The 25,864-nt window shown below is 40.5% G+C and overlaps 1 protein-coding gene across 2 annotated transcripts; it reads right to left on the bottom strand.

Moving 5' to 3' along the window:
- On the bottom strand, positions 1–25,846 carry ZBTB49 (zinc finger and BTB domain containing 49). Of its 2 annotated transcripts, XM_073342509.1 has the most exons (8): positions 25,741–25,846; positions 22,718–22,890; positions 17,752–18,857; positions 10,628–10,674; positions 4,831–4,904; positions 3,770–3,852; positions 3,518–3,679; positions 1–1,175 (listed from the first exon to the last, which is right to left on the bottom strand). In XM_073342509.1, the coding sequence occupies exons 2-8, from the start codon at positions 22,867–22,869 to the stop codon at positions 502–504; spliced, it is 2,298 nt and encodes a 765-aa protein (XP_073198610.1). In that variant the 5' UTR covers positions 22,870–22,890; positions 25,741–25,846; the 3' UTR covers positions 1–501. The 2 variants fall into 2 exon arrangements, with proteins under 2 accessions (XP_073198610.1, XP_073198611.1); XM_073342510.1 differs by lacking the exon at positions 3,518–3,679 and having other exon boundaries at positions 25,741–25,819.
- Positions 25,847–25,864: the final 18 nt, after the last annotated feature.

Here is a 25,864-nt window from a genome sequence, read left to right as displayed (position 1 = left end):
TATTCAAATTAAATTATCATTTCTTTACTGTGTTCTACATTCTACAGATAAAACTTCTGTGCAAAATAGTTTATAAAATACGACAAAAGGCTTTTATTGTAAAAATAAAGTTTCTAGATATACAATTACTTTGCACTATTGACAAATATTGTACAGTATTTGACAATCAGTTTTAATATGTCACATTACTTAAATATATGAAGTCATGTAAACCAATGAACTTACTGATAAGCATTCCATTATTGGTACTTCAGCTTTTTGTGACTGGAACACTATTCTTTTCCCACACCTTACCCTAAGTACTGATTTCGCTTACACACTCTCTATTCACCTTTGTGCACTTTAATAATGAAACTGGGCCTTGGAACAACTCAAGTTCCATTGAAGGATAGAGCATGCACAATCAAATGGGAGGAAGTGAACACTAGCTGGAATATGTGGTCTTAGTCTGGTAAATTAAAACAATTCCCCTAAAAGGTTGTGAATCGGTAACATGAACCCTCATTGATCCAACTCGCTTTCATTCTGCAAGGTCTTCATAGCTAAGCCCCACAAGGTCATACTGGAAAAGAATGGTCCCTCATTACTCCTATATGCAGCAGAAGATGCACGATTGCCCAGTGGGTCACCACAATGACCATCCAGGGTTGTCATTGATGAACGAATCATAGAAATATTATCGGACTGTAGGGGTTCTTCTGCAGATGATACATCTACCTCTGTGTAAGTGAAAGGTGGCTGAGGAGTTTGTTGTGTCTGAGGTTTTGGGAGTTCAGCAGGATCCAGACTCAATTTCTGCTGGATTGTAGACTCCTGGTGTTGAATCATTGACCGCAACTTGCAATAAGATCCTGCAGAACTATCAAATTCATTAGCTGAATTTCCAGCTGGACGAACAGGAAATTTAACAGATACTGGTAACAAAGTAACAGACATTTCTTGGGCAAATGAGTCGGAACCCTGAGATTTCTCAAGATCAGAAGTTTCAATTGCCTGAGTAAATTCCTCTAGAGTATTTGATCCCTCATCACTGGACTTGCAGTGCATTTTCTTGTGCCGCCGCAGAACAGCAGAACGAGTGAAGCATTTGTTACAGGTCTCGCAGGTATAGGGCTTTTCTCCTGTATGAGTCCGCACATGTCTGCGTAGGTCACCAGACCCTGCAAAACACTTTCCTGAGAGACAGAAGTAATACTTTTAGATTTTGTTCCTCTCAATGTGAGTGCCATGAACATGTTTGATTAGAGGGAATATCAAGAGTTTGAGTTAAAACTACATATCAATTCCTATTGTGTCATGTTCTCTGTCTACAACAGTCTCAGACTTGTTCCTTCTATTTTTAAAACTCAATTATTTGTACTTTTCTTCTTCTTGACCCGACTTGCTCTCCTGTATTTCCATATCCTTCCGTTTACAGTCTATAGTCTCAGAAATCCCCTCTAGCACTGGAATGCTGTGACAAGCATTAGTAGCAACCGCTTTTCTCAGTTTGTCTCTGTCTTTGCTGAACTGAATCCCTTTGATCCCTATAGTAGCAGTCTGAGGAACATGGCATGTTGATGACATTTCAAAATACATTTTTCATAAAAGAACTGCACTACCTCAAATACACCTTACAATAATTCCCTCAGTACAGAGGTACTATTGGTCAGATACTACAGGGATGGGTACTGTTATAAAAACTTAGCTGCATTGATAATGTAAACATAAAACCCATTTTGGCTATAGAATAATTTTCAGTGTTGCAATTTTATTATTGCTAGGAGCATTCAGGTACCATGAAAAACTATCAACTTCTTAACATGCAGTATTTACATATTTTCAAAATAAACAGAAGCCAGAGGTAAAATAACTCTTATAAAATTATAGACAGCAATATAGTAAGTGACTGAAATTGGACAAAGATACCAATGTCATAGTGCACCAGGAGAAAAGGATGTTTCTAATTTCTAAAATTGCTACCTTAATTATACACAGTGATTCTGAGATTTTACATTCTTCAAAATAGTATAATTTGACTTTATATAGTTTTGTCCATATTAATGATTGTTTTAATGCTGTACTTTATGTGGACAGGTACCATGAAAATAAAATGTGTTATTTGAAAGCTTAGGAAATTGCAGTTGATCTACTAGCCATTCATTTAAATATATTCTTATTTTTTTGCCATTAAACTTTTGCATACACCTGTTTATATTAATCTCTAATTTTACAAAGCCCAGGCTTTTCTGCATAGCCAATTATGCTGCACTATCACTGGGTCAGTAGGTGTTGAATTTTTGCATATGGTGGACTATTTCTTAAGAGGTGGATCCTCTTGTGGGTCATTTTTGCGCTCAGTCTAGATTTCACACCTTCTCTGTGGAAACCAGATGAACTCGCTATAAGAAAAACTAATCAGAACAATATTAAAGTTTAAAGTAAGCCTATTTTAATGTGATGGGAGAAAATGCTTGCTTACGCTTACTCTAATTTGTATCTGCTGTTTGTTTCCTCTGACTGGGTGAAAGGCTTTACATTAGTTAAGACTCACCTTGTTGCCTCAAGACCCCCATGCCAAGACATACTCTAGTTAGGTGTTTTTATCCTGTGTATTTGCTATCCCTCTCCAATGTTGGTGTTCTTTGAACATGACTGAACTTACACCAAAAGCAACAATAGTCACAGGCAGATAATTAAATACCATTGCAGGATGCTGAAAGGTGCTTGGGGTGTGAGATATTAGATGATCAATAAAACCTCTGTAAACTCACAAGCAAAGATGAATCGCTATCAAAGACAGCAGCTTTGCAGACCACCAGGAAGTGGGATCCATCTGATACAATTTGAGAACTAATATTCTCAGCTATGACCCAGTTATGCTTTATAATTCAAAAGAGCCTTCCCTTTACAAATTAAAGTGAAGGACTAAAGGTTGCTTCCAGCTTTCACTAGGATTCAGTGAGATCTCATTTGAATGTTGCAACCAAATGTTTAGGACAAAAGCACTAAGGCTGCTATTTCAACATACTTCTTTTGGAGGGAGGCTAAGCATGTCCTGGTGATAAACAGAAAGTAAATCAAAGCTCTGAAACAGCTATGATCAGTATTGCTGTTGAAAACCAGACTATAGGGTCCAGAAAGAAGATTCACCACTTTAAACAACATTCACTCTTCCAGTTTCCTTTCTGTATTCTCCATTCAAAATTCACTTGTGATCTCATTTGTGCTCAGCCTAGCACTGTTTTAGGCTTAAAGAAAAAATAACTACCGCATAGGTGATAACAACAGGGCACTTTGTTGAAAAAGTAACATTTGTACCATCAATAATGTTAAAGTCCTATGTATGAGATGGTGTAAACAAGTAATAAAACCAAGCTGAAAACGATTTTAACCATCTGCTATGCCCAATAGAAGAGATCCAGGAAAGGGTATTTCAATCCAGTTTTACTTTGTCTATTTCCAAGTCATCAGTGAATAAGGTGAATTTCCACTAGCTTTTAAAAATAAATATGTATGTATTGTAAACCTTACTTACCACATGCTGAACAGCTGTATGGTCTTTCTCCTGTGTGTCTAATTCTGTGCTTTACTAACTTCCGTTGCATGTTAAATGACTTTCCACACTCATCGCAGGTGAATACTTTATCTGCTGTATGGGTCTTTTTGTGTTCCTTTAAGTTACTAAAGTTACTAAACCCTGGAAGAATGTAACAGACACTAAGATTAAGACGACTACTCACATTTCAATCATAAACCCTAAAGACAGAAAAAATTAATTCTAGCATACCTCTGCCACAGATATCACACAGATGAGGTTTTTCTCCAGAATGAATAATAATGTGACGCTGTACATCACCAGAAGCAGCAAACCTGGAACAGAATTTGGAAACTCAGTTAAAGTGTTTCTACATACCTACTACCTTCCATAGCTGTGTATCATATGGGGAGCAGCTGTTATGCATGCTTCATCAGCCTAGCAAATTCTAGAATGCTTAGAGGACTGTAGTCTGAAATATTAAAAACTCCTAACACTAGATGCTATTAAGGGGACATTGTCAGGTTCAAAATATTTTTTTAACAAACATAATGCCTTAAATTTCAAACATCTATTTTAACAATCAAATTTATTTTTTGCCATTAATACTATTTCTTTAATTTTTGTATTTTGCCCAGTTTGAACAAAAATAGACAAGCCAGTTACAAGTTTGTGTATTTTCTGTCATGTGCTGAATGCAGCAATATTTGTGTTATAAAGACTTCAAGGAAATATTTTAAAAACTCAAATAAAAATAATGAAGACCTATCTATTGACCATAGCTTTTGTAAAATTTAACAAAACCCTAATCATTCTGAGTCTAAATCACGACAATGTATAGCTTTAAAGGAAAAGCACAGAACTGTGCGTACTTTGACTCAACATTTCCAAAAGTTCTGTTAAGTTAAATAGTTTAATTAGACATTGGATATTTTTAGTTAATTAAAAAGTTGCCAATGAACAGAAATCCAAATAAGACCATATAGACTCACCAGATGTGCTGATTTATGGGATACGGCACTAAAAATATATTTGCGTAAAGTAATTTAACCCATCATTCTGTACTTGCTTTTAAGAAGCAATTCCTAATGTTAATCTCTTGTCATTTACCAGTATCCAATAAAGGCAGAAGTGCACAAAGAGTGATGGGCAAATAGACAATAGAAGCCTATGGTGGTATAAATCAACACAGTCTACTCCTGTTACCTAAACCTTGGCCTCTGAGTTGTTATAAGGGTTAAGAAAATGTTTTATTAATACAATCTTAAAACACTGACATACTAACTGTATAGGAGATTAACAACTGTACTAACCTTTTCCCACAGATTTCACAAATATATGGTTTTTCACCAGAGTGCCGACGTAAATGAGTCTGAAGGTTACCTGCCTGAAAAGATGGGAATAAACGGTTTAAAGAGGCCAGAACTAGCTAGTTGGTGTCTGTAGATGAAGAGGTGTAAAGAACAGAATCCAGAAGCTGGCTTTCAGTTCCTAATTTTAAAACGGTCAAGCTTATGCACCATTTGGAGAATGAAGAATTATGCTGTTTGATCAAGAAATACTGTTGTCTACACTAATAGCCAGCTATCTATCTATGCAGCTATAAATTGACAACAGCAAATTGGGAAACAGAAAAAAGAGCAAATTAAAAAAAAGAAAACCGAAGCCCAGATTCAAACAATTTGGAAACAAGCTACATCTGAAAGACTGATCCTGTTAAGTGTGAAAACCTAGAACAACCACCAGGATTACAGTCATGGGGAGATGATTACTTACCAGTAATTAGATTTGTCTTAGTCTCCTTCTCTTCCCTATCCTACAAATAAAACACCACTACATCATGATGTATGACTTCACCTACCAGGAGGCAAAGAAAAATGGTCAGTTATTATCTATATATAATGTACTCAAGTCTGGGGGGAGAGATAGCTCAGTGGTTTGAGCACTGGCCTGCTAAATCCGGGGTTGTGAGTTCAATCCTTGAGGGGGCCATTTGAGATCAGGGCAAAAATTGGGGATTGGTCCTGCTCTGAGCAGGGGGTTGGACTAGATGACCTCCTGAGGTCCCTTCCAATCCTGGTATTCTATGAAAAGCCACACATATTTACCCCCAACAAAAGAAGAAAGTAGGATAAGGAAGAAGAGAAGACTATGAACAAAACAAATTACTGGTAAGTAATTTTTCCTTGTACATCTTCCATCTTCCCTGTCCTGCAAAAGTCATGTTGGCATATCAAGCAAGGCAGATAAGAAACCCAGAAGCATGAAGCACACTTCTTCCTAATAACTCTTTGGCCTAGGCTAAACCTAAAACTTAGGTCAACCTAACTACATCGCCCAGGGTGGGAAAAATTCACAGCATAGTTAAGCTGACCTAAGTCCTGGTGTAGAACCATTAGGTCGAGGGAAGACTTTTTGGAGGGATGGATTAACTACAGCAACAGAAAAACCCCTTATGTGCTGGAGCAAGTATCTATACTGCAATGCTACAGCACCAAACCTGCAGGGCCATAGCTGTGTCACTGTAGCTATAGTGTAGACACAGCCTTAGTAGTGAAGATCAGTGATGGCTCTGAATAGGTAATCAACTGAGACTCCAACTGTATATGCAAGACATAGACATGTTGGAGGGAGGAACCCCAAACATTGTCCAGGAATGTTTTACTTGAGCCCAAGCTCCCTTGTTAACACTTGGCAGCCTTTTTGCAATTCTAGAACTGTTAAGGAAAGCAACTGATTTGGCTTTATTTAAATACAGCTCGAGTAGGAAATGTAAGATACATCTCTCTTATTAAGTGTACAGAGATTCTGGATAATGACCTTTATTCAGTAACCTCCCTAGATAAGGAAAGATCAGAGAAACTGACCTCAAGGCACACACTCCTGACTCTCTCTCTCCTTGAAATCCTCGTAGGCAATGATATTAACTCTTGACAACCAAAGTTTATGGATATAACGTAAGGTGGTGAAAGGAACTATCAGGGGATTAAACAACAAAGAAAAGATTAAACTGATTGCAAAGAACCCATACAAATGAAAAATGACCATGGACTGCACCCTGAAACAGCTTGCTTTTAACCATTTCAAAGTCTTTCAGAAAGAAATCAGATTGACCCTTATGCTCTCAGTCAAAGAGTCAGAAGGCTGAAATCTATAACAGGAAAGGGAACTAGGACAGATGTTCTGGAGACTCACAGAGTCTATGAGCAGATCTCTGGAGCTCTGAGAACAATGGGCATCTCGACTAAGATAACCTCTCCTTTGTATAACCTGACCATGTAGAACTGGGGTTTGGGAGAAGAGAGATTCTCCATGCAGAGGCACAACTTGGGAAGCTTGAAGTACACACATCACAGAATCGGCAGAACCTCTGTTTCCGTTGTACCACAGAACAAACAGGAACATAGGGATTGTCTGCACTTGAAAGTCATTTCAGATTAAGGTAGAGTGTGAATTTAAAGCGCAATAGCTATTCTGGAATAGTTTCCCATTTGGACATTCTTATTTTAGAATAAAAGTATCCACGGGGAGCTATTGCGGAATAGCTATTCTGGTTAATTTCCCTATGCAAATAAATCCATAATCCTTGACCCATCCCCTAAGGATGCCAGGTCAATGAACTTATTATTACAAATTCTGATACCTTTGTTACAGGGGTAACGTGAAGACTGGAGGAGGAGGACAGAAGTACAGTAGAACACCAGAGTTATGAACAGAGCGGTCAACTACACACTTCATTTGGAACCAGAAGTACACAATCAGGCAGCAGCAGAGACCAAAACAAAAAAGAAAAAAAGAAGAGCAAATACAGTACAGTACTGTGTTAAATGTAAACTACTAAAAAAATAATGGGAAAGTTTTAAAAAAAAAGAAGATTTGACAAGGTAAGGAAACTGCTTCTGTGCTTGATTCATTTAAATTAAGATGGTTAAAAGCAGCATTTTTCTTCTGCATAGCAAAGTTTCAAAGCTGTATTAAGTGAATGTTCAGTTGTAAACTTTTGAAAGAACCATAACGTTTTGTTCAGAGTTATGAACACTTCAGAGTTACGAACAACCTCCATTTCTGAGGTGTTCATAACTCTGAGGTTCTACTGTATATCATTGTCCTATCACCTTTGGCCTGATCCCTGGGCTTTAACTCTGCAAAGGAATAAGACTGACTGGCTAGGAAGATGAGGGATAGGCGGAGACTGGGCATTTCAGTGAAAGAAAGAGATATTAAAGATAATGGGATGGGATTTCTGAGCCTGACTGATCCTGGTTGCATTCCACACATTAACTCAGAAGAAGAAAAGGACAGTTGATATGATCCTTTTACAAATCTTTCAGAATGAAGTGAGCTGTAGCTCACGAAAGCTCATGCTCAAATAAATTGGTTAGTCTCTAAAGGTGCCACAAGTACTCCTTTTCTTTTTACAAATCTTTGTGACCAAAACAATCTCAGGCTCAGGTGGCATGTCTTAGGGAGCAGACACTCACACAAAATGTCCTGAAAGAGACTCTGCCGAGAAAGGTACAGAAGAGACCTGCAATGTTATCCTTGATTGCAGAGAAGAGGTTTGGCAAAAAATCATGCAGAAAAGCAGCTGGTATACTGATAGTGAGGGGAAGACATATGCTGGGAGGCAAAGGGCCCTTTCTCAAAGTCAAGGTTAGTGTAAAGTAGGTTCCTTTTGCTCATCTTCTTCCTATATCCAGTCTCAATTTTTACTATTTTAATCTTCCATTTATTTCTAAGTACAAAAAACAATACTGATCCAGCATCTGCTATGCACTTGGAACTGCCATAGACGTCAATAGGAGTCCATGAACTGGACCGACGTAAGACTGGGCCCAAAAGCACAGCAGATGAAGGCTAGAGAAAACAGTGCTGTTCTCATACTTCATACGTATAGGCTGTGACAACAAAGAAAACAGAGGAAAGTGGGAGGAACTAGTCATTATAAAGGCAGAAGTAAATTTTCTTTGCACCTTACTTCTTGGTAGGTGGAGTCTTACAACATGTGGTTATGGTATTGTATTTGCAGAATGGAGAGAGGAGAGAGATATGATAAAAAGACTGATACCTGGAATTTCACTATTTCACCCTTCATTTGCTAATATTCATCAGTACATTAAGCCAAGAACAACAGAATTTTAACCACTGCTTTTGTAAGTCACAACACGTTTTTGAGATGTTAACATAAGGAAAGAATAGGGAGGGAGGTAAATTCCACTTTATGAACAGGAAACTAGTTGTAGCACTTGGATTGCATTGTGGACATTATATTTTGCAAACATGCATACCCTGTATTATAATTAGTCTATCAGCACCTTCAGGAGATTAAGATAGGAGAGAAAAACTGTTTAAGAGTAGTTAAAATGAGAAATCACAGTTTGCAGTACCTTTTGTCAACAGATGGAAAATTAAAAGAATTCATTAAAAACAAAGTCTGTTCCATGAAAAATGTTTTAAGTTGGTCATAGCTGTGATACATACTTTATTTACTGTTTCCTCTCCCCTCCCACAAATCCCCCTTCAATAACTTAAACTAGCCTTGCAAAATGCTACTCCACTTGCCTGAAGCAAGAAATGTTTTATGGTCAAATAAACCAACCATTTTTTCTTATCCTCATCAACATGAAGGGCAGCAATACGTTCTTGCAGCTAGGCTGGTATATCTTCACAACAATTTTGAAAAGCTGCTTTTAATGGTTAGACCCCTTCTGATACTTAGAATTTCAGTCTTCAACCAAAAAAAAAAAATGTTTTTTCTATGGCTAATATGCACTCAAAGCTGTCCAAAATGACTGGACAAGCACAACTGAACACTGAATGTAGGGCCGGACCTCACACTTCAGTTATTAAATCTATCCCAGTATAAAACATGCACTTGACTGTTTCTCTCTCCCACCTCCTGCTCATCCCCCTCTTGTAAAGTGTAAGTATTCTGATATAAATACAGGGTATCTTATGACCAAATAAAATATGGAATAGAGTAAGACAGTGAGTACAGATAATAAATTACAATGAAAAGGTGGAGTCCTAAATTTTCAGAAGTGGTCTCCAGTATTGCTGATGCAGTTTTAGGGACAAAACAAACTGTATCCTTTTTAACAGCCTCCCTGATTGTACCTGTAAGTCAAGTAGTTAGGTGCCTGATATGTGCAAATACAAGTGAATTTAACAGTACCTGCAACTTTGCAATTTAAATATTGGAAGTCAAGTTGAGGCGCAGATAAAATTCAAGGCCAGAATACCAGGAGGGAAAAAATCTGACTTTTATTTCTTAAGTAAACTTAAACTGGATTATTGTGTCAGGCTTTGGAACCATTTGAATTTCAGATAAAAAGAAATTAGTCTGATTGTATTTATGCAATTATCATCTACTCAATGTTTCGTATTTGGACCTCTGGAGAAGTCTGTATTGCTACATTTGGTGTATAGGAAGACTATAGGGTTTGCAACAAATTATATATCTGACTAAGAGGTATTTGCTTTATAGCAGTGGTTCTCAACGTGTGGCCCAGTCAGCACAGAGCTGCAGCCCATTTGACAATCTCAGGCCCAAACAGGTGGTATTGGATGCGGCCCACATAACAGATTATGGGCCACATATGCGACCCATGATGGTAAACAGGTTGAGAACCATTGCTTTAGAGTATGTTAAAATAATAGTATGCAAGACTGACTCCACAGTTCCTATAAACACCACTCAAATTGTATTTCTAGATGAGGTACATATATATTTTAGGCCCCACATTGTTATAATTTGGCAGTGAATGTACTCTAGATTTTAAATATGCAGAGGACTTTTTTTAAAAAATCTACATAGCTAAGCACCCAACCGCTGAGAAAAAAGCATGAAAATTAAAGACAGATTGAGGGAGAGGTGATAGAACTGCTACATAAAAGTCAAAAGGCAGAAAACATCTTAAAGAAACCTAGAAAACTGTAATTTGTATTTTCAAAAGCCACCAAAGGTGGCTAAATCCTAAATTTAGGATTGTAACATTGGACAAAGCCATGTCATTTATATCACTGCAAACAGAACTAAGTTTACTTTTAGAATCAAAACATGGATGCATTTAGTTTAACTGTAAGTATCATAAAATAAAATATTCCCACCTGTGAGAAGTGTTTCCCACAAATGTTACATTCAAAAGGTTTCTCACCTAAAAGGAGAAAAGACAGAACATAGCATATCTAATAGTTTCAACAGAATACAAATGCTTTAAATTGGTATACTTCCCTCTAAAAGATATAATTTAGATACAACTTAAAGCCAAAAGGACACTTACCGAAGTAATTTAAAGAGAAAATTAAATAGGTATTGTGTTTCTGTCATTTACCTCTTAAAGGAGAATCTCTTTGAAATATAATTTATATTTCACAAACAAATAACTAGTAAAAAATGGACACGATTAGAAACGTTCTTAACATTTATACTTTCTTCCTTGCAGCATAAGGGTGAGAATGAGAATTATAAACGCTTGAAGGAAATGTGGTAACTGTCAAATTAAGACAAAATTAAAAGGATCACATCAGTTTTACACACACACACACACACACACACACACCCCTGACCTACAGACTAAAGCTAATCATTCACAGAGAAATCAAGTGTGTGTGAGGTCTTGTACTCTCCCTTTGCAAGATTCTGTACACTTGACAAATCAGCTCCAATTGGTCAGAGACCCTGGAAGCAATCTACAGCCAGTGACTTCTCACTAAAAATAAACTGTATTTAACTGCCTTTACTTTTGCCCTCTAACCCTTCACACTTAGTTGTCCTTTATAATAGGATCCGACAACTCACTTGAGCATTTTGGTCAATAAAGAGCTTTGATGTTTCTCAACCAGGTATAAACTGATATTTCAGTCTCTCTCAAAATTATTTTGTGTAAGAAGCTTGACAAATAGGGAAATCAGTCCAATACACTGTACTTTTTGAAATGTAATTCCACCTAGTTATCAGTTTGAATCAATGTATTCTCTTTTCCACCTATTCCATAGAATCACAGAATAGACTCATAGAATATCAGGGTTGGAAGGGACCTCAGGAGGTCATCTAATCCAGTCCCCTGCTCAAAGCAGGACCAATCCCCAACTAAATCATCCCAGCCAGGGCTTTGAAAAGCCTGACCTTAAAAAATTCTATAAGGACATTTAGTCACTAAATAGTTCTGCCACAGTTCTCCGTTTTAAAGGGTTTCCTAATTTTAGATAATGGGTAGTTTTCACGACTGCATCTGTGATTTAGGAGTCTAAATCCCATTTTCAAAGTGACTAGGGCCAGATTATTAAAGATATTTAGCTGCCTAGAGATGCACTTAGGCATTTAGGGCTAGGCTTTTTAGGTGCCTAGAAAATCACTGTGATCCACAAAGCGTGGGTTAGGTGACTAGGCTCCCTATACAATGAATGGGGATAGATGCCTCAGAATGGGATTCACAATAAGCAGCATGCTAGGCAGCGTGGGGCAGCTCCTCCCCCAAGCAAGCCAGTGGGAGAAGGCAAGAGGAGTGTTTGCTAAACCCTTCCAATCTCACAGAAACAGGCACTTAAGACTGGGCTGCTGGGAAGCTCTTCCCTTTGCTTGGGATTCTCAGCTGCAAACCCTCTCTTGAGATTAGGTACCTATGCTATTTTAGGAAGAAGCCCAGAGAGGGGAGGACTACATCCCTCATTATTTTTAGCCCAGTGGATAGAGTACTCATCTGGGATATAGGAGAGCCTGCTTCAAGTCCCCTCCTCCACCTGAGGAGGAGAAGGGATTTGAACAGAGTTCTGTCTCCTTTCAGGTCAGTGCCCTAACCACTGGGCTATAGGATATTCTGATGTACGGCCCCTTCAGTCTCAACTGCTGAAGCTGTTCCATTGTGGATAAATAATGAAAGCATCACTGATGGAAAAGGGGGAAAATAGGAGGGAGAGAGAATATGACTGTGTATCCTAGTGGTTATAGCATTCATCTCTGAGACCCAGGATCCAATCCCTCTGCACCAATGACTTTTTAAAATTTATTTTTACGCAATGGAACAGTTTCAGCAGGAGAGATTGAGGGAGCCACACATCTTTCATAGCCCTGAGAAGTAACAGATCCCCATTCAAATTCATTCTCCCCTCAGGTCGAGGGGGGGACTTGAACCAGGGGTCTCTGACACCCCAGTGAATACCCTAAAATTTATGAGGGAGGTCCTCCCTCCACCCACGGCTGTTTTGTGTAAGCTCACCTATTGTGTCCCGATCTCTAGTAGGTGAGTTCTGAGCACTTTTACCAGATTGGGCTCTGCAGACAAATCCAGGAGAAGAATGCCTATTTTCCTCTGGTTTGAGACTAGCCCGTGGCTCAGGCATCCAAATGCCTGGAGTGAGGCAGTAGCGCACATGCTCAGAAGCAGAAACACAGGTGCCTATGAAACTTTTAATAAAAAAAATTAGGCACTGAGCGAGTTTAGGTACCTCAGGTTTAGATGGCAACTGGGCAGGAGTTTGTGAGTCCCAGTGAGGCCTGATTCTGGGATTCACGCAACTAAAGTGGCCGTTAGTCACCCAGGTCCCTTTGTGAATCTCGCCCTTTCTGGAATTTTCAGAAGTGCCCAGGAACCTGACTTCCAGGGATTTCAATGGGCGTTAGTCATCTTGGCACTTCTGAAAAATCCCACTAAGTACCTACATACCTTTAAAGGTCTAGCCCTTTGGTACCAGGGAACCGAAGACTCATTGAAAGTCAAAGGACTAAGGGACTTTTGAAACTTTCACCCTATACCTGGTTTCTGAACCATCACTGACGTGGAAAAATAGTCTGTTATCCTTGTCTATCACTTCCCTAATTTTGCAGAACATCAGTCATACCATCTGTGACCCTGAGAACCCGTCAATGGCAACTGGCAAAGGGTTCATTCACTGTTCTGTAACAATAACCCAGGACAGGCCTAACAAACTCACTACACCCAACAAATTGATTTCATAGTATTTATCCAAAGAGCGTCAAGGGAGGTATCTAATAAAAGCTTATGTCATACTGATCTTCATAATGATTGAGAGATGTATGTATGGATGACATTTAAGGAGCTGTGTGTATATACACAAGAAAATATATTTTAAAGTCTGAGTCAAAGCATGGTTGACAAGCAGATTTTGACCAGACAAAGGATGTACATTCAATCATTTGTCTTGGTTCACATGTAAAATAAGTATTGTATGTCAACACAATGGAAGCCCATCTGCATACAACATCATGGATGTGAATGCAACATGGAGCCAGTGCATCAGGGAATAAACCACAAAGGTCATCCTGACTCCGGGGATAAAACAATGAATATTGGGGATATAGAAGGCAAAAGGACCTTTTTCATCCTTCACAGAGGAAGTTAAAAGGAGAGCACATTTTGCATTTATTAAAGGGAAATCCCAACCATGTTGGTTGGAGATGCTGTGAGCTTGCTTAGGGTGAGATTAAATATGTTAGACAAGAGTTTTAACCTGTTAAAAGTTTAGACTCTGCGAAGCATGAAGTTATACTTTTTGTTTTATATGTAACCATTCTGTTTCCATTTGTTATCCTTACTCACTAACTCTTAAATCTTACCCTTTGATAATAAACGTATTTTCACTATATCTCAGCATTGTGATATTATATTTGAGCTGATCTGCAGTTGAATCAAACAAGCTGATATGTGCACTGTTCCTTAGGAGGTAGCTTACCTTGTAATTTCTGAGAGTGTCAAATGGTTAAGGGCTGGATATTGCAGGGGAATGCTTCAAGGGGATTTGGGGATTGGGATGCACCTATTGTAAACCTACAAGGCAAAGTAAGGGCTGGGAGAACCCTGAAGAGATTGTTTCCAGTTGACAGACTGGTCGTGTCAAGGGAATTGATGTCCAGTTAAGTACAAGAAAATCTTCCGATCATTTTGAATACCCTGCTTCTAACACCCAAAAAGCTACACTGATTGTTAGCAGAGCTGTTGTATCTGACCTAGGTTGTCAAGAGGGCACTAAGAAACTACCTCTCTCCCTAGATACCCAGACTATAGAGGGATTTGTAGATTAATGTACCAACACCTAATGCCCTGAGCTGTACACACAAACAAATAGGAAGCAACCCATTACATGGCGCACAGGTGTAGTATGTTCAACAGAATTCACACCATTAAATAGATTGAGTCATAGAATACACATGACATAGGAAGATACTTAATAGGGTAAGCAAACAGAAATTATCAAATTCTCTTCCCTTTACACCCTGGTGTGTGTCCTCTTCCTTTGCCTTTCTGTTTAGTATACCTCCTACTGCTTTAGCCACCCACATGTCCTTGCTTTGTCTGTCTCAATTTCCTATTCCTGTGCGGCTATATCCCATTCCCAGCACCCCATTGACAGTTAAATGGGGCAGAGCACTGAAGAATTACATGATGTACTTCCCACCTCCCCTCCCTCTTTTTAAAACTACATAACAGGAGAATGCTGCAGAAGTCAGACGATGCCATCCCACCCAGTAGCCTGCAGTAGCTATTTGAATTGACTACGAAAATACAACAATCTCTAGAGGAATGTCACATGGAAGCATAAGCAGAATTCTGCTATCTGGTGTTCTATTCATTTCTCGGGTTATTTTGAAAAACAAGAGTTGGAGGAGCAAGGTTTCTGAAAACAACATGGAATTCCTGTACACAACTTCAACTCCCGCACGTGAATTAGCAGCGTACAGGACAGAACAGAAAACCAAATGGGATCAGTCTTGTTACATTTTATATAGTTAAGCTGAATGTGTGTGCAGCTGAAACTGCAGTTAAAAACAGTATAGACTAGCTTGACTGCAGTTGGATTGTGTGTGAATACATGGATTTCAAACAGGAGTGGTACAGTAACACCATAAAGATTACACGCAATGAATGTAAATAACCATGTAAATTTATTATTGCAACCCTGTCCTCCTTGGACCTCCCCCTGTTCAGTGTTCCTCACTGCACTGTGTCTAAAATGAAATTGTAAGATGTCAACCAGAGATCATGTTTTGTTTGCTCTATAAAGAACATAGGTCTCGCTGAATAAATAACAGTATATTTCATGAAATCCTGAATTTACAATATACACTTTTCCACAAACAATTTAAAGTGGTTTAGTAGATTGGTATGCCATATATTTTTTCTGCCCAGAGAAACCTATAAAGAATTAAAATCTAGTGTTTGGGCAACATCATTTTAAAAAAATACTCATGTGAGTGAGAGTTGTAACATGAACAACCGGAAAACCTCACAAAAACTGAATGAGACCTTTTGGAGTAGACCCTATGATGGAGAAAGTTCAAATTCTGTGCAATCTAACAATTTATGGAAATCTAAATTCCCATTACTAAAGACTATGATTTATAAAAGAAATGAATGCATGCTAAAACAAGGGCCACATTTTCTTTGACTTTTGCGCAGAAAATGCACATTCACTTGTCAGATAATATTTATTTGGCGAGATGAACCCTTATGCATTTGTAAATTATGTCATTGGCTATTGGAATATAAAGGAAAAGGAGGGGCAGAAAACATCCATTAGCTGAGTCCCCACGAAAGACACCGTGGTAAATGATTGAAATTAATGGTATTGCTTGAATAGCTAAGCCAGTGGTCACCAACTGATCAATAGCGATTGACTGGTCAATCCATGCCCCTGCAGCGGGGGTGGGGGAGGCTCCACACTGCTCCTGCCTGCAAACACCGCCCCCGCAGCTCCTATTGGCTAAGAACGGGGAGCTGTGGCCAATGGGAGCTTCAGGGGCAGCGCCTGCAGAGAGGGGCAGCACACGGAGCCACGTGCTCTCCCAGGGGCCGCAGAGGCACGTTGGCCCCTTCTGGGAGCGACATGGCTACGTGGTGCACTACTGGCGGGGGGAGGGGGTGCGTGTGGGTGTGGCTTGGCTCATGATGGGGAGGAGGTGCCGATGTGCCTGAGTGGGACTGGGGCAGGTAGGGAGCCTGCCTTAGCCCCACTGTGCCACCAACTGGGAGCCGCCCGAGATAAGTGCCCCCCCTTCCGGGGCCAGCACCCTATACCCCATCCCTGAGCCCCCTCCCAGAACCAGCATCCCATACCGCCTCCTGCACCCCAACACTCTGCCCCAGCCCAGAGCCCCCTCCTGTACCCAAACTCCCTCCCAGAGCTTGCATCCCCTGCCCCAGGCTCAGTCCAGAGCCCCCTCCCACACTGCGAGCCCCTCGGCCCCAGCCCAGAGGCCAAACCCCTGCCCAGTGAAAGTGAGTGAGGGTGGAGGAGAGCGAGCAACAGGAGAGAGGGGAATGGAGTGAGTGGAGCGGGGCTTCAGGGAAGTGGGGGGCAGATCCTGGATTGCCCTTAAATTCAAAAAGTGATCTTTGGAGTAAAAAGATTGGAGACCACTGAGCTAAGCTAAAGTTTTATAAAAGGTTTTTTGAATAAATTTACTGTAGTTCTACAAATTTATTTGTTGGGGACATTAAACATTCAGAGTGATGAGCTAAAAAGTTAGAGTGGGTTTATTTTTCACTGTGACAAAAAATACTAAGCTGTGTTTTCTGTTTTTAGAAATCACTCTGTGCTTGATTTTAAAATGAAGTTATCTGAATGGATATTAGAAGTGTACAGTCAAATTGTTCAAACTCCCTCATTTTCTTTACAAAGTACATATGTCCACTAGGACCATAGTATCCACTAAAAATCTCGATAAACACTGTAACTATCTACCACAGTGTGTTTGGCACTGTGCAAAAGAGAGGAAAAGTTCCTACCCCATATGATTTACAATGGTCTCAATTCAGTGTGAAATACTACAAATAAAGGTACGTCTGCTGGAATTTACAGATTCTTTAACTACAAGGTTTCCCTCACCCACATCCATTTGTACTGACTTTTCTCCATACATCTATGCTTTGGGGAAGTTATACACTCTGGGTATAGAGCACAAAAGGTGTCTCCTTTAAATGTGAGGAAAAAATATGACGTTTACATTTAAATATTACAAAGTGTGCTTTTGAAGAAAACCTTAGAAAATTTAGTTGAGAGAATGGAGAATAAATTGAATCTAGAATGCTTTTCTCTATTAACTTAATATATTCCTGTAACTGTCTTTTTCCCTACATCGCTTCCCATAGAAAGTACATTTTTGAAAGTGAATCCCTATGAAACAACTGTCTTTGAACCAGGAGGAAGTCTGGATGTCATTTTCCTTTTTATCTCGTTATTAAATATTTGGTCTGCAAGCAGTAAAATAACTGTACCTGTATGAGACCTTTTATGGAGCTCCAAATTGCTTGGATGTTTAAAAGCCTTTCCACATAATTCACAAGTATATTGCCTCTGTGACTGAAGAATCTGTGATTGCTCATCTTGTTCTGAAGGACCTTGAGGTCTTTCCATTTCAACAGTTTGTTCAAAACTCTCTGAACTCACAAGATCTTCAGTTTCTTTTTCTTCAACAGCATTAATATTTGTCATATCCATGGTACTTTCATTTACACATTCAATTACCCTTGTTATACTGTTGTCATCTCTCTTAGGTTCAGACAATTGTTCTGCAGACTTCTGTGACCTTAGAAAATTCAGTTTTTTAAGGTGTATTGCCTTTTTTAACCGCATCTGTTTGGTAGGCTGCAAAGACGTGCTTTCCAAATCTTGGTCTGGTGCAGATTCATTCAAGGACTGAACCAGAAAGTTGGAGGGTAAGTGGTCAGAGGATTCTAAAATACATTCAGATTGATTGACAGTACAAGAATTGCTCTCTACTGTACTTAGTTCAGTAGATGTATTGAAAGCAAAGGATTGTTCTGTTATTCTCTCATGGTTGGAACATGCATTCTGCTTGTAGAACTGCTTGCTATAAAAGTTGCGCAGTTTATAATAGTAATTTGGCTGTTTAAATGGAAGCTCTGTGCAATTACCATCTAGGGAGTCCTGTGTCTGTTTCTGTACATCACCTGAGGAAGTATGAAGATTAATAGATTGTGATCCATGGGAATGGTGGTCATCCAACATTTTACTCGCTTGTGCATCTGATGAGCATTCATGCAGTAAGTTAGTACCATAACTTTCATTCACACAGTTAGTCTCTGTAGCCAAAGTACTTTGCAAGGAGAACACACTATTGCAAGGCATGCTGGCAGGAGGCTCTACAGCTGTGGAGGATTTTAAAAAAGTGTGGCAAATGTTCAGCACATTTTGCACTTGCAGACATTGTGCAATATCCAACATAGCTTGTACATTGTCCTGGCTAAGATCAAGGTGCGAAGTGTACATGAAGTCCAAGATCTGGCCTATGCCACCTACGTTTTTAATGTCCAAGTGAAAGACATCATTCTTCTGGCCTGGAGAATTCTGAAATATGGTCCTGATGAAATAAAGCATAACCCTTTATAATATACAAGCACATACACTGCTAGTTTGAAGAGCTTTTTTATAAAATATCTATCAAACACAATATCCTAACCAATGTTCCCTCTAATTTTTGACAGGCCGTGTGCGCAAAAAATTTCTTCTGTGCAAATTTTTCACAGGATGTGCGCGCAAAAAATTTCTTCTGTGCAAATTGTGCTTCTGTGCAAATTTTTGTGTGCACAGTGTTTTGCCGTGTGCGCGTTTAGGATCTGTGTGCATGTGCACACGCGCACAGCTTAGAGGGAACAGCGATCCTAACACAATGTGAATCAATAACTCGATATGCAACATGCGGCTGAGAGACAGTTGCTCTGGTACTTACTGATAAGACTTTTGAAACTGCTTGTAATTAGCCTAACTCTGCTCCCTTTGAAGCAAATGGTAGTTTTACTGTTGACTTCAACAGGAGCAGCTATGCCACTGTTGAGTGCTTTTGAAAATCTCACCCTACACTTGTAATATCTTATGTGCTTTAAATATCAACCTTAATGTTGATGTTAGTGGACTGTTTGTGCAGATGTTAGTGGACTGTTTGTGCAGAAGTGGATAGATTGAGAAGTGGCCTTCCCCTTCCCTCCTGGCAAATAGAATGGGGAGCAAGAAAGGAAGCTCTACATTTAGCTAATCAAAATGAAAATAAAGATGGAAACCCACAGTTCGGAAAATCAATGTGCTCCCCCTTCCAGCAACTAAGCCTTTCCTTCAGGATCTGCTAGTGAACCTCACTGGGGCTCATCCTTCTTAGAGCTCTGCCTAACAAGTAGGTTTAAGTGGCTGGTAAAATGTTCAAGCTGTGGCCATATCCATAGAATAAAATCACTTTATATGCATACTACTGAAGCCTACTGTAATTCTGTTTTTATTTTATTTGTGCTACGATGTTGAAAGGACCCTAAATTAATTGGGCACCCAATGCCCATTGAAGTTCAATGGGAGTTGGGCACCTAACTCCCTTAAATTCAAACTTGACGGCCAAAACTCTTTGGGCATGAGTCAAAGTTTATTTTTACAAAGTTACAGTTTATTATTGACAGTGCTCATGACACTATAACAGATGGAGAAGCATCTGAACGTCAACTTTCCTTCCCCTCATAAAGTCACTATAAACTACCTTCTCCCAGTTATTGTTTTTATATATGTATTATTGGTATCACAAGCTTTAGAGATGGTGAGAGAAGAAACAGGGTAAAAAAAACCCCAAAACCATACCAGACGATTCACTGACAGGCAAGGAAAATTTTGTTGCCCAGCATCCCAAGACAAGTGAATATTAGATGCTGCTTGCTGCAAGGGCTACTGACACACTTTAAAAAGTTTCAGATGCATTGACTAGCACATCAAGAAATTTCAGTGTGTGACTCTGTTCCAGATACAGATTCGGAAAGGCTAAAAAAAGAAAATTGTCCTCCAGCTCAGTCTCCTTTTAAGCACCAAGCAGCAAAAGGGGATGATCTGGTTGTCTGACACACTAAATCTCTCACCTGGCTCTGCTCACCATACTGCAATCCTATACTGCACTTTTGAAGGTCTAAATTAGCTGTTACCATTCAAGAAAGAGATCTTGGGAGTCACTGTGGATAGTTCTCTGAAAACATCCACTCAATGTGCAGTGGCAGTCAAAAAGCGAACAGAATGTTGGGAATCATTAAGAAAGGGATAGAGAATAAGACAGAAAATATATTGCCTCTATATAAATCCATGGTATGCCCACATCTTGAATACTGCCTGCAGATGTGGTCACCCCATCTCAAAAAAGATACAATGGAATGGAAAAGAGCAACACAAATGATTAGGAGTATGGAATAGCTTCCATATGGGGAGAGATTAATAAGACTGGGACTTTTCAGCTTGGAAAAGAGATGATGAAGGGGGGATATGATAGAGGTCTATAAAATCATGACCGGTGGGGAGAAAGTAAATAAGAAAGCATTATTCACTCCTTCTCATAACACAAGAACTAGGGGTCACCAAATGAAATTAATAGGCAGCAGGTTTAAAACAAACAAAAGGAAATATTTCTCCACACAACGCACGATCAACCTGTGGAAATCTTTGCCAGAGGATGCTGTGAAGGCCAAGACTATAACAGTGTTCAAAAAAGAAATAGATAAACTCATGGAGGATAGGTCCATCAATAGCTATTAGCCAGGATTGGCAGGGATGTGTCCCTAGCCTCTGTTTGCCAGAAGCTGGGAATGAGCAACAAGGAATGGACCACTTGATGATTACCTGTTCATTCCCTCGGGGGCACCTGGCATTGGCCACTGTTGGAAGACAGGATACTGGGCTAGATGGACCTTTGGTCTGACCCAGTATGGCCGTTCTTATGAAGGAGCATGCATTACTATTACAGTAACTCCTCATTTAACGTTGTAGTTATGTTCCTGAAAAATGAGACTTTATGCGAAACAATGTTAAGCGAATCCAATTTCCCCATAAGAATTAATGTAAATGGCGGGGTTAGGTTTCAGGGACATTTTTTCCCCAGACAAAAGATATTATATGCATATACAGTATAAGTTTTAAACAATTTTAAACAAACAGTTTAATATTGTACATAGCAATGAATGATTGTAAAACTTGGCTGAGGTGGTACAGTAAGAAGTTGGAATATTTCCCAGGGAATGCCTTTCTGCTAAATGATGAACTAGCACTTGGCTGAGCCCTCAAGGGTCAATATGCTGTTATTAACGTAGCCTCACACTCTACAAGGCAGCATGGACTGAGGCAGGAGGGAGGAAACACAATAGATGCAGGGCAGTAGCTGCAAACACTTCCCTGCAAAAACTGAACATGATGATGAACCCACGCTATCCAGGTGGAGCGCACCACTCCCTCCTCCTGACAGCACATGCACGGCTGCATGGGCGCTGACTTTCCAAAGTGCTTGGGGGTGCGTGCATGAGTGAGAGAGAGAGAGACATGCATTGCCCCTTTAAATACGCTGAGTATGTTGCCCTTTTAAGTAGATCAGCCAGTTCAGACCGGAAGCAACAGCTTCCTGAAAGCTCCCCCAGTTCTGTTCCCAAGCCCTGTGACTGTCCCCTCCTCCACTTTGTGGAGAGGGGGTACGGAGCGGGGACGGGGCAGAACAGGGGAACATCCTGACATCAGCACCCCTCTCCCACCCTCCCTCAACAAGCTCCCAGGAGCAGCTCCAAGGCAGAGGGCAGGTCAGGAGCAGCATGGCAGTGGGGGGACGACCACCTGAACGGCTGCTGGGCAGCTGCTGAGCCACATACCTTACAGGGAATTTAGGGGAGCTGCTGGGGGGGGGGGGGCTGTGAGCCCCCCCCGTTCTAATCCCCACGAGGAGGGGTTGCTCTTCTAGAGAATCCTGCAAGCAGTGGACAAAGCAGGCAGCTGCCAAACAAGGTTACAAGGAAGCATTGCACAACTTTAAACAAGCATGTTCCCTAATTGATCAGCAACGTAACAACGGGACAATGTTAAGTGAGGAGTTACTGTACTATTTATTTGTACTGCAGTATTGGCAAGAGCCTCTAACCAGAGACTGGGGCCCCACTATGCTTGGCACTGTAAGTATATAATGAAGAGAGATCTCAAAGAGCTTACTGGCCAAATATGTACAATTACAAAATAAATTAGGCAGACCATATTTTCTAATTAGACCAAATGTGAGATACAGATTATCTCTGGACAAGTAATCCAAGGTCACCATAATTTTTAATTCCAGCCTGTGATTAGGCATTACTACTTTGTAACTAGCATAAAAGTTCTCTCCTCAGAGATTAAGACATCAGTTATATAGTATCCTGTTAATTCAATAAAAATATATTCCCAACTACATACCTGAAATACTGACTGAAAGCAGCTAATACATTTTTATGTGCTTTGAAGCAGACGCCTTTTACTACCAACATGCAGTCACAGAGAAGGCCTTGAATGCGCTGTTCATGTAGCTGCTGGAGAAGATGACAACTATGACTAGCAACAGTGTCCATGCTAGAATACCAGTTGATTACCTACAATACAATAAGATAAAAATACTCTTGGGATTAAGTTTTAAATTAAATATTGTATTTGCAGAACAAATTTAAAATGACATTAAAAATTAATGTACTATTTTCCCTACCTCGCAAGGGAAACAGAGCTAATGCAGATGTCTAATAATATTTGCAAAAAGAAAAGGACTCCTTGTGGCACCTTAGAGACTAACCAATTTATTTGAGTATAAGCTTTCGTGAGCTACACGAAAGCTTATGCTCAAATAAATTGGTTAGTCTCTAAAGTGCCACAAGGAGTCCTTTTCTTTTTGCGAATACAGACTAACACGGCTCTTACTCTGAAACCTAATAATATTTGGGCCATTTAAAGACAAATGAAAAAACTGTAGGTGATTAATGGCTGTAGCAGTACAGACACAGAAAGTTTTATTAAAGTCAATATTTCCTATTACAATGACATTTTGCACAAATATCTACTAATGGAGATGCTGCAAATAAACTGAACTTTGTAATCATACACTTTCTTTATTCACTTAAATATGTATTAGACTTTAGCAAGCAGAACACAGAATATCCACAAACTTAAAAGCAAATAGGCATTTTGTATTGGAAAAACTCAGTTTCTTAATTCTCTAAACACAGAATAGAAAATCCTGAAAAGACCAAATATATTTATATTTATATCATTTCACTTATAGTTCTCAGATAGGTAAATTATAATAGTATTAGACAAATTCAGGACTCTCATTTGTACTGGGAAAAAAGTTTACATCATATTTAAAGTCTCTTCAAGCTGTTCACAAGAGTGACCTGGAACAGAAAATATCTAACATTTGTTCCCAAATGAACAACTGTATATAATCTATGCTTTAACTTAATTTTTGCCCACGGGAAAGGAGAGGGAATCTCCCCCTTTCGTATGTTTTAGAAGTAGGAGAGGACAAAGAATCCAATCTTTTAGGGGCTTCTCTTCACTACTGGATCTCGCAGTGAAAATTAATTGGGTCACCCACCAAAATAAATTTGCATATACGCCGCATCCTACAATTAAATTAGTTATCCATCACGTTCTCAGGACTACTAGGGGGCACCATCCTGGGACTTTTTTGACATGTCTCCTTTTAATGCATCCTAATTATATGCAGCTTCTCATCTGCTATTACAGGGATGGCCAAACTTACTGACCCTCCAAACCACATATGATAATCTTCAAGAGTTTGAGAGACGGGCATGCTTGCAAGGGCTCAGGGCTACAGCCCTGCAGCAGAGTGGGGGGGCTAGGGTCTTCTGCCTTGTGGGGATGGGGGGTGTTGGAGGCACCTCCCAGGGCTCGGGGTTTCAGTCCCATTCCTTCTGTAGCCTCCAGCCCCAGCAGGTGTGCCCCGGGGGGCTGAAGCCTTCAGCGCCAGCAGGCGCCTCCCATGGGGCTGAAGCCCCTAGACTCCCCTCCCTGTTGGGCAAAAGCCCCTAGCCCCACCAAAGGACAGAAGCCCTGAGCTCCCCCTCTTCCCCAGTCTGGTAGGCAGAGAAGGGGGACAGCATGAGGAGCTACCCGAGCAGGACATTAAGTATAAAAGAGTTGCGGTTTGGCCACCCCTGTGCACCTTTTGTTAAAATTCCTATAAGAGATTCACCAAGTCACTAAAACTTACAAATGGTTCACTGAAAACCCCTTAAGCCTATAATAGTTCCTAAAACCTCTCCCTGCTCCAAAGGATCTTATAGTTTATTAAAGCAATCTGTGACCTTGGTGTGTGTGTGCTTAAGGACAGTGAGTGCAAGTGCCTCGCTCCCCCAGGGGAAGGGAACCCAAAGGCTCTGCAAGCCACTGCCTTATCGGGAGTAATTTCAGCAGCACACTAGGCTTTGTTTTTCTTTTAAATGTTCATTAAAAGTCTCCATGAAGTCTGAACATGGAAGGAAACAGCCTCAGGTATAACACAGGGGAAGGCAGACAGGGAAAGGGTTTGCTCCAATGTTAGCAGATAAGGAATATAAGAGGGACACTATCATCATGTGAATTCCCACTTTAGCACTAGCTACAGGGTTAACATCAGTGTGTAGAAGTGAGGGAGGATCTGGTCTAATGTTAGTGGGTGTGGGGAGGAGGATATACAAGGTTTATGCTAACCCCAATATTACCCCTAGCTACAAGTATACTATGAGGGGGAAGGACGTCACTCGTCTAATGTTAGTGAGTGGGGTAGAGAGATATGCAGTGGTTGTGCTAACCCCCAGATTAGCCCTACTTGCAGGGCTAACGTGAATGTGGGTGGGTGAGAAGAGCTGGTCTAATGTTGGAGGAGGGGGGGACACGCAGGGGTTAGCTCCACATTAGCCCTCACTACACGTATAACGTGTAGGGAGTTGGTCTAATGTTGGTGGGCAGAGAACAATATATATACATGCCATATACCCCCAAGTCAGCCCTAGTTACAGATATAATGTAGGGGACTAGTGTAATGTTGGGGACGGAGGAGGGAACATACAGGAGTTATATACGAATCCCCAGGTCAGCCCTAGTTACAGATATAACATGGGGGGCTGGTGCAATCTTGGAGGGGGTTATACTGAGCCCAATATTACCCCCAGCTACAGGTATAACACAACGAGGAGTCCTTGTGGCACCTTAGAGACTAACAAATTTATTTGGGCATCAGCTCTCGTGGGCAGGACGGATGCTGCTCCAGCGCTGCCGGGTACGGGCAGCAGACTCCAGGGGTCAACTGCGGAAACACTGACCCTGACGAGCGTGGCCGGGCGGCCCCTGGCCCGGCCCCGGCCCCAGGCTCCCAGCACGTGAGGTCGGGGATCTGCTCCTTTCCCTAGGGGGCCGCTCTAAGGTCTCCTCCCACCCAACCTTCCTACCGGCTCCGGCGGCTTCTCTCCTCCATCACCGCGGCCGCCCCATGCCACCTTGATCCCGATCGGGCCACTACCCTCCCGCCCCGGCACTTCCGGCGAAAGCACTTCCGCTTCCCCGCGGAGGAAC

Source organism: Lepidochelys kempii, chromosome 4, assembly GCF_965140265.1.
Source record: "Lepidochelys kempii isolate rLepKem1 chromosome 4, rLepKem1.hap2, whole genome shotgun sequence".
In the NCBI taxonomy this organism is placed as follows: Eukaryota; Metazoa; Chordata; order Testudines; family Cheloniidae; genus Lepidochelys; species Lepidochelys kempii.
This window is presented reverse-complemented; position numbering and strand designations above follow the sequence as displayed.

What these genes read in the sequence shown, in the direction of transcription:
- ZBTB49 (XM_073342509.1), bottom strand. Translation starts at nt 22,869, where the DNA reads ATGGACACTGTTGCTAGTCATAGTTGTCATCTTCTCCAGCAGCTACAT. An exon ending in GTGGGAAACACTTCTCACAG is followed by an intron (nt 4,905 to 10,627) that starts GTGGGAATATTT and finishes CCATCTTTTCAG; the next exon opens with GCAGGTAACCTTCAGACTCA. An exon ending in TGTGAAATCTGTGGGAAAAG is followed by an intron (nt 3,853 to 4,830) that starts GTTAGTACAGTT and finishes ATTCTGTTCCAG; the next exon opens with GTTTGCTGCTTCTGGTGATG.